General features: G+C 39.1%; 1 protein-coding gene across 1 annotated transcript; it reads right to left on the reverse strand.

Annotated features, from left to right (window-relative positions):
* Nucleotides 1–51: 51 nt before the first annotated feature.
* psmc6 (proteasome 26S subunit, ATPase 6) lies at nucleotides 52–9,161 on the reverse strand. Its single transcript, XM_086018356.1, has 14 exons — nucleotides 9,007–9,161; nucleotides 8,471–8,550; nucleotides 8,064–8,103; nucleotides 7,926–7,978; nucleotides 7,302–7,369; nucleotides 6,880–6,994; nucleotides 6,070–6,157; nucleotides 5,905–5,966; nucleotides 5,705–5,828; nucleotides 3,290–3,351; nucleotides 846–966; nucleotides 694–774; nucleotides 522–593; nucleotides 52–431 (listed from the first exon to the last, which is right to left on the reverse strand). Exons 1-14 carry the CDS (start codon nucleotides 9,116–9,118, stop codon nucleotides 313–315), a joined length of 1,197 nt encoding a protein of 398 aa, XP_085874482.1. The 5' UTR covers nucleotides 9,119–9,161; the 3' UTR covers nucleotides 52–312.
* Nucleotides 9,162–9,829: the final 668 nt, after the last annotated feature.

Below are 9,829 nucleotides of genomic sequence, written 5' to 3' on the forward strand. Positions count from 1 at the left end.
TATTCTTGAAAATATGCTGTCACATGATTATAAAATAAAATGTATTAAAAATAAAAGATTTAAACAGAATGGTTTATTGCCATGACGGATTTCTTTTTTTTGTTTTGTTTTATACAAGTGTTGCGTGAGACACCACAAGTGAAAATCTTTCAGTACAGTGGCTACTAAAAGACAGCATAGAAGTCACTTTGGTAGATGACAATATATTTTATGCAAATGCTGCTCCCACAAACACGAAGAATACATTTTTCTTCTGGCCATACGTATACGACAGCAAATCAATGAAATTGTAAGAACGCAAAACGTTAAGCTCTATACAGGCTTGTAGTCCAGCTTGGACTCCAGCTTCTTTGAATCGGCCACTTTTCGCACAGCTTTCATGAAGTCCTCTTGGGTGACGTACTCTCTGTCGGAGCGAATGGCAAACAAACCTGCACACAAATGAAGTCCACATGGATAAAGGTTTATGTGCAAAGAGGGGTATTCAAAATAGACAACGCTAATTACGCTGAATGTCTCACCTGCTTCTGTGCAAACATTTCTTAAATCAGCTCCATTGAAACCATCCGACAGCTTCACAATAGCTTCAAAATCTGAACAGAAAGGCATTATCAACAGCAGGCATTGATTGGCCTCCAACTAGTGACGTTGCTTGTAGAAACCCAAACATTGGAAAAGCGGTGTTCTGCTGACCTATTTCTCCATGCTTGGTGATGGGACTGGAGTGGATTTTGAGGATGTCCAGACGAGCCTGTTCATTGGGCAGCTCGATGTCTGGAGAGAAGGTGACAGCATTAGTGCCGACATTTGGCTGTACAAAAATTACAATTCCAAGGATATCTTACGGATTTTGCGGTCGAGTCGGCCGGGTCGTAGCAGGGCGGGGTCCAGGGTGTCGGGTCTGTTGGTTGCCATGATCATCTTGACTCTGTGTAGTGTGTCAAATCCATCCATCTGGTTCAGCAGCTGGCAAGAAACACAGATAATCAGCTGTTTACAGTCTTGATCTAAATAACGTAGTGCCTTATATGGCTGTAGGTAAACATATGCGGCCATTTAGACTAAAACGGGACTTTTGGGATACAGGTTAACATCGTCAAGTCAGTCCAACATCGTGGTGCCAGCTGTCTTTGTACAACACACTCACTTGCAAATGCTGATTTGTTATTTACAGCAGGGATCTGAATTCTTCGTCACCTCACAATTCAGGGGGTTACTGTTCAATATCACCGCACCATCTTTTTTGAAAGGCCTCTCAGATGATATTAAGTGTTTTGTGGACAAAGGGCCTAGATTTGACATTTTTAGGGCATGTCACAAAGGAGTGCGTATGAAAAAGTTGTAAATTAGCTTCTCACACTAGCTAACAATATTTGACTGGTCAATGTCTGCGTACACTTGTACTTTCATGAAAATCAATTCAATTCGCTGCCAGCTGTTTTCAAAGCATGTTGTCCGCCATTTTAGAACGAGTTTTGCGTGAAAAGAATCATCGCATTTTATGACTGAAATGACGTATTTACTGATATGCAACTAAGAAATGCACCGTGCGTGACTCAGACTAACCGCTGAAAGTCTGTGGCTTTTTACATGGTGATCCTCATTCACTCCATAAACAGCGTAATCTTTTCTCATGATCGACAGGCTTTGTACTACCTCCCACGACGCGTTACATGTACATGCTGTGTTCGCGTGTGAGGTTCCTAAACTTGTCTGTGTTACAACTTGTTGGCATTTGGCTCCCTCACAATCGACATAGCGAGCAGAGATTCAACACCTAATTTTGATCTGCAACTCACAAGCTGTGCTGATCTCAAATCTAAAGCGATGCGATGCTGCCATCTAGAGGGATCTCTTAGGCATTACAGTAGCTGGTCAAGACCCTCATCTTATGTATACATGCCAGTGACAATACATGGTTGGATTTCCAGTTCATTAATACAGTTTATAGTCATCCGCCAAAAATTTATTGTAATTTTTTTATTATGACAAATATACAGTACGGTGTACAGTAGAGGCTGTCATTTTTTTCAGGAAGCCTGTGATGTGAGTCACAATAAATCGTTGATGTTTAAATTAAATGAATATAATATAATCTTTCTCATTCGTCGAGACAAGAGGTGCATTCAAATACAGTCGGACATTTCAAACTCAGCATTGTGTAAAAAAACTGGTTAAATGTTTTTTGTGTTCAAAGGTTCGAAAGTGTCAAAAAATGTTTATGAGCAGGACATGAGGGGAGTTGTTTTTCACCAGGACGGGATAGGATTTATTTATTTATTTATTTATTTTTTAACGATGGTCCAAAATTGGGACGGGACAGGATTTTTTGGGATGGACAGGAGTGAAAATCCATTCCCGTGTCACCCTCTAGTGTACAGCCATACTGACAAAAACAGAATATACAGGATCAACCAGATAGTCCTCAGGGAGGAGGGCGGGCTGGTGCGCAGGCGAGGCAGAAGGGGACCAAGCCCAGCCTCCTTCACCGCTGTTCATGACAAGCACGTGGAGCGGAGTAGACCAGAAGATGGACGGTGAGAAACGCTTGAGTTTGCCAGAGGACCCGCCGCCGCAACATTTGGGGCAGCCACCTCTGTCACTGCCCGAGCTGAGTTTATTATCCATTTTGTAGGGCATAATTTGCAGTTGGCTAACAAGTGTTGTCATCCGTGTTTGCCGTTTGCCTTAAAGTATCAGCACGACTGATATGGCTGCTACCAACCTGCCCAGAGTGGGTAAGGAAAGTATTCAGACCCCTTGACATTTTTCACATTGTATCATTGCAGCCATTTGTCAAAATCAAAAAAGTTCATTTTATTTCTCAATGTACACTCAAACACCCCATCTAGAGAGAAAAAAACAGAAACGTAGAAATTTTTGCATATAAAAATTTCAAGGGGTCTCAATACTTTCCGTACCCACTGCTTATTTCAGGTTGGTGGAGTGTTATCGGTTACATGGTATTGGAGGACATTTACGGCTATTATCTGTTGTATTATCTGTTTTAGCTGATTCATAAGGGGAAGGGCTTGGGAAAAGGAGGTCGAAGTCATGGAAATACCCTGAAACTCTACTAAGAGGTGCAGGCACCATTTTCACACTTTATCTGGGTGCAGGCACCATTTTCACACTTTATCTGTAACTCAAAACTGTAGTCATCCAAATCCATCCTCCAGTCAGTTAATTCCCTGACCAAGTATTAAATGTATCTTGCTGTAGTACAGCAACATTAGGCATTGCAGCTCATGTGATAAAATGTCTTGAGATACGACAGTCACTCATTTACCTCCATCAAAGTCCTCTGAATCTCTCTGTCAGCAGAGGTTCCCTCAGAGAAACGCCGACCACCTAGAGGGAACAATGTACCACAGTCAAAATTTGACTGACATACTACACCGATACATAATAACAGTCTATTCTGTTGGGAATCTAGAATATGGATCTGGCAGAAATTATTTTAAAGTTCTTGTTTTTTTAAACATTTGCAATCAACTCTTAGGGATGTAACGGTATTGTAAATAATGCTATATGTAAATGTTATATAAAGAGGGTCTGAAAATGTCTGGCAGTGAGTGAGTTAAAGGTTAACATTCCTGGCACTTAAATCACTACACTACAGTAAGTATTCTCTAGTAAGGAATCATATTTGCATTGTCCAATCTTTCCTTATAATGGAATTTCCTTAAGTGGGAAACGACTACGGTACATGTCCTGTATAAACGTGCGAGTATGTTAACAAAATACATATGTAACAAGTTAACAACACAAGCAAAATAATAATGCTAATAAAAGCATGATTAAACAAAAACTGCACTATAAAGTACAGGTATATGAACAAAATACAGTACAGTATAACAAACATGGACCAAATACTGTTGAAAAAATATACTGTAACACCAATGCATTACAGTACTGTACTTAACTAAAACTGTTCTGTATTTTGACTTTTCTCAGACTTGGGGAAAAAAATATCTCAGACTTGGGAAAAAAATAGTCTATTTTGAGTTGTTGTGTTGGCTTCATTCTTTGCTGTATGAAAATGTTTGTCTGCGTATCATACATTTTGTTGCTAATTGCAAGTAACTGTCCCGTTGATCATCACTGATGTCTGGTGATTCTTGTGCATACAAAAGGGCAGGTTCATTTACGCCACTGTACTTCGTCCATCGAGCCGCAAGCAATTTTCTTTGAGCATGCAAACTGCTGGAATCGCAATGAGCCAGAATCGATTCCTTGTTTTTCTCATAGATTTTGAGTTTGTCCGACTCCAAGTGTCTCCTGGATGTTTTTTACTTTGTGTCCAGGTTTGCTTACTTGAATGCATTTCACTCTCTCTTCGTTTGGACGCCATGAGCTACAGACGAAAATGTAAATGAATACATTTGAAATCTTTTCCAATTTCAGCATAACGCATGCCAAAGAAGTAACTTACATGTCGCCGTTTTGGATCCGATGATGGCGCAGCGGTCAAAGTTTTTCCATAGTATCGAGTGGGAACTGCTTGAATTTGCGCTACTGCGGGCTTCGCTATGGCTTCCGGGTTCCGGATACAATACCAGAACTTCGTTGTAAGGAATCAATCGTTAATGTAATATAGTAGTAGAAAATTTAATGCATACATTTTTTTTCCGAGTGAGAGAATTTCCGTTTCATCTAATGATGGCGGAGCGGTCAAAGTTTTTCCGTAGTATATAGCGGGGACTGCTTGAGTTTGCGCTCACTGCGATCTTCGCTATTGATTCCGGGTTCCGGATACCGGAACTTCCGTTGTCAGGAATCGATCGTTAATGTAATATAGGAGAAAATTTAATGCATACGTTGTTTTTCCAGGCGAGAGAATTTCCGTTTGACAGAGGTCCGTAGGTGGGAATACTTACTGTATTGCCTTTTTGTACCATGCCTATCTGTTCCCAAATGTATCAGTGTGTCTTAATGGGTGAATGAGAGGCACTAATTAACTCAGTGCACTTTGTAGGTTGTTGCCTTAGGAAGTTGTCTATTTACTTGTATTAGTTTACTGGCGGACCTGCCACATCAAACATGGCCTTCTTGTGTATTAATTTATTGTCTTCTCAATTAAATGCATAATTAAGATGAAGTTACCTTATGTTTGACCAGCTACCTGTGAAGCTAACATGGCTTAGCTGAGTCTGGAGGTTTCAAAGCAATCAATCAAGTTAGATGTCGTAGTTATGGCTCTTATCTTTAAGTTGCAAACCCTGCATGTCGTTATCCTGATTTTTATCAAAAACACAATCCTTGAATCTAAATGTAATTGTTTAGAGTTCCTTCCATGATACTTGCCTAATGAGGTGGCCTCAGCACTTCGTCTCACTAGTGGCTAGTGCAAAGTGAAGTCTTCAACAAGTTTCAGCGAAGCAAGTCGAAAGTTTGTAAATTGGCGACTTGAGTCATTCCCCACTTCTGGTGTTCATTATGTGGGTCGCATCACTCAAAAGCAGCATTATCTTTTCGAAGTAAAGCATCTTTAGCACAGCTTTTGTTTCGCTTATTCAAGTTGTTTTGCTTGTTCAGCTTAGTAAAATGTGCAAGCGAACACAATGTTATGGCCAGTCAGTGTATGTAAGATAAACCCATGTGACCTCATTTTAAGTACTTTGAAACCACACCCAAATTAAAGCAAAAGGGGACAGAATACAAAAAGTAATAATGATTTCAGCGGAGAATGAGTGTCGCTCACCGATGGCATCAATCTCATCCATGAAGATGATGCAAGGCTGATGGTCCCTGGCATAGTTGAACATCTCTCTAATGAGCCTGGCACTCTCACCAATGTATTTGTCAACGATGGAGCTGGACACCACCTGCAGGTAAACATCACCTGACTAGCTGAACGGAAGCAAGACAACTTCACATGATCACTTCCATATGGACACCCACCTTGAGGAAGTTACAGTCCAGTTGACTTGCAACCGCCCTGGCTAAAAGAGTCTTCCCAGTACCTACAGGGGAAACAAACGGCTCATCAATATTAAAACAATGTTGTCAAAAAAGACAATAACTTAGAATAACTGTGTGAATAAAACACATTAATTGACTTTCAACCTGGAGGGCCATAGAGCAGGCAGCCTTTTGGGGGGATGATTCCGACTCTCTGGAAAAGCTCAGGATTGGTGAGGGGCAGTTCAATCACCTGCCATAAAATCAATACATCATTATGGTGACTTCAATGATGAAAAACTGATTTCTGGTCATTTTTTAAGATGCAATCAATTAATTAGGCCATAAGGCCAGCCACCGCCTATGAGGTGATTGCACTTAAACATATAAATCAACTTGCAATTGCACGCTCTTATTTGCTAAAACAATCCAAATTTGTCAGATTGTGAAGACATCTCCTGGGAACAGCCCTTTTCAGACAATCCAACAACCGCCCCCATTTATGATGGAACACATTGAGGTGTCGACTCCGGCTGGGCCATTATACTACCTGAATCTTTTTATGGTGAAGATGTAATACAGATGAAAATACGTGAATTTGTATATAATTAAGGAGGATACAAATAAGGCATTTCATTATATAAATTTACCCTTAAATCACACCTATAAAATGTCTGTTCTGTTATACATTTGAGATATGTCATTTAAACACTGGTAACTATTTGTTTTTGTTTGTGGTATTATTTTAATAACTTATGATTTGATATTATTGTAAACACACTCAAAGTTATCTTGTGTATCATCTTTTTCTTTACCATAGTTATAACACTTTCAGGGAGAAAAAAAATCTGCTGATTAAGTAGAGTTTTATAAAGTAACCAGCGTATAGTCAAATAGGAACTCATATTCGTATGTTCATCTGGATAAGGGCATTGTGATTCTAAACCTTACTCCTCAATATAACATCACACTTACCTCTCTAAGCTCCCGGATCTGTTCTGACAATCCACCAATTTCAGAGTAGGAGACACTACCGGGGTCTTCATGGGACATATTGTACACCAGAGGGTCCACCTCTCGTGGCAGATACCTTAAAAAAAAAAAAAATGATGAGCTCTGACTGTTATTGCTTACATTCTTTACCCAACCAAAAGTAGGGGCAATTTGAGAGTCTTATAACTACAACAACTAAAGGCGAATTTTATATTATAGTATGGTGAGCCAGCCAAAACATAGCCAAAGATAGATCTAAGAAATATGAAGATTCATTGAGTTGTAAATTAGATAGATTGACACTTCATTTGTTCTGTTAAGGAAATCAGATAAAACAATATTGAGTGTGGATTTATTGGCATGCATTTGAAATTATAATCAAATGGGTAATAAGTCCAGCCTACCTCATTATAGTCAGCGTAGTCATATCTAAAGCCACCCTGGTACCTGGCTTCAACTGTGACTTGTCCAACTAGGATGAATAAGAAGACCATAAAAATACAACATTCTGAAAATTGAGGTGACGCTGATTAAACCAAACAAGAACTTTTTTTTCACACCAATAACCTCCAAATGGAAGGCACTTTTGTGGAATCTTAATTGTCTGTGTTTTTAATTTCATGAGGATCAGTAAAGCAATCAGAAAACTAATGAATAAGGCATTGTCAAAATGATCTTCCACAAATAATACAGCACAGCAAAAACAAAATAAAAAAATAGGACCCCATTTTATGGTCAAAATTACTAAACAACTAAAAAATATAATTGCTGTCATTTTACTTGTGTTTCATAAAGGATTACAGATTTAAAACCTCCAAAACTTTGGTCAGATCACTTGGTCACTTGAGACAACGGTAGCAAGTTTATGTGTTTTTTGGGTTTTTTTTTTTTTCTTGACGGGGATCCCATTAACTGAAGCCCATGTTTAAGGCCTTAATGTCTAGTACACTGTCATTGGTAATAAAGGGTTCAGAAGACCCAGGGAGGAAAATCATTTTTTGACACATGAGTATGTGTTGGGCACCTACCTGTCTGCGGCATCCAACCACATATCGAGGACCATTTGTGGCCTTGACAATGACTGTAAATTAAAAAAATAAAAATAAAAACTTAGCATTGCATGAATAACAGTATGACACACAGATGGGATTTAACAGTAAGCATACATTTTTCTTCTGTCAGCTGTTTGAGGACTTCTCCAACAATCTGCAGACATAGAAGGATTGATGTGGTTAATCCTCATCTACAACTACAATATGTTTAAATTCCCATCCAGTTGTACGACTTTTTTATGCCAGCCAATTTGTTCTCTCTCCAAGTGAAATCTTTGCAATTGGGTTTCCAATAAATAGTTGGGACAATATTAGTTGCATTTCTGTCAGACACAATTTTTACAATGTAAAAAATAGCAGTAGGACAAAGTAGGATTTGTTTAAATTTCCAGTATTATCAATATCAAAGCATGTCAACATAACTTCCATTGGCAGAAGGTTGTACAAGTAACATTCCCATCGCGCCAATGTGAAAACATTTGAATGGTATTGTTCCCGATTGCAAATAATACTCTTCTTACCTGGCCAACACTCTGCAGAGCTTTGAGGTCATTCTCTGACTTTTCATACTGTTTGGTTTGTTCTCGCAGCTGTTCTCTCACTGAAATCAAATCGGGTAGGTAGCTACGTTTTAATTTCAAAATAAATAAACATGCGACCGACATCTATTAAACGCCTCCATGGATAGCTGGCTAGCCGGTTAGCAGTGGTATACTCTACTACTTTGGCATGATACTAGAACAAAAAAATACGATGACGGTAGCGTGACGTTATGTACGTATATGTTCATTCATGTACGTATTAATAGCTGTTGAAATTCAACCGCCTGTCATTAAATTCAACATTACTGGCCGGGCTTGTTTGCTCCAAGTTAGCATCTCGATACTATACTGTACTGTGGTCCCATTCAAATGTACTACGATGCTTACTGCATGACAAAGCACTAGCTAGCCAGACAGCTAACATACTGGTTGTGTGATACTATCATGTATACCAACGCAATACACAACGTGTATACAGTCATGAACGTATAGGCACATGTTCAATTGGTTCTTACGTTCTTTTAACCGCCCGTCAACTTCTTTGTGTTCCAGCAATTTTTTTCGGTAATCTTGTAGCGCTTTCTCCCTGTTGTCCGCCATGATTCTGCAATGGATTCTGGGTATCATCAACGTCACCGATTGTTTTTTTTCCACTTTGTTTTTGTTTTTGTTTAGTTTGTTTTTTTGCTAGCCAGCGCCGGGAACTGAGGTTACTGCACTTTTCTGCAGAAAAAAAAAATCTGAATTTATGAATAAAATAAAGTTTTTCTAATCAACCCTTGCTTCTCAGTATACATTTCGTATTTATTATAATACTGTCATGTTACCAGATTGTATCCCGCCAAGTCAGCTCTATGGATGGATGTTGCTATTTTTGTTCATATTTGTTACATATTTCGTAAATATTTGGTTTGATTGATTTTTCTTGTGCTTTGCAAGAATTTCTTTTGTGAACACGATTCTGAAAATAATGTGTTAAATTTCCCTAGTATGACGGCATATATATATATTTTTTTGGGGGGGGGGGTATACTGTACCTATATTAGATACAATAAGAGCACTATTTTGTCCATATTTAAAATGGCATTTTGTCATACAGCATGGACTGGTTTGGAAATGTGTGATGCAATGGGGATCCGCAGTAGTAGTTAGAAAAACCTGTAGCCCCCTCCATAATCTAAATTGCCCATCCCTGCACTAGGTACACAAACCTGTGCGCACGCACATGCACACAAGAGACAGACTGACCAGAGATGTCTGAGCGAAAAAAGAAACGTGACAGTCACGGTTGTTTCCAAATGTATCTGATTGCAGGCCGCGAACCAAAACGAAACGGCT

The sequence above is a fragment of the Filicampus tigris genome, chromosome 20 (assembly GCF_054856515.1).
Source record: "Filicampus tigris isolate MCC_2025a chromosome 20, RoL_Ftig_1.0, whole genome shotgun sequence".
NCBI lineage: Eukaryota > Metazoa > Chordata > Actinopteri > Syngnathiformes > Syngnathidae > Filicampus > Filicampus tigris.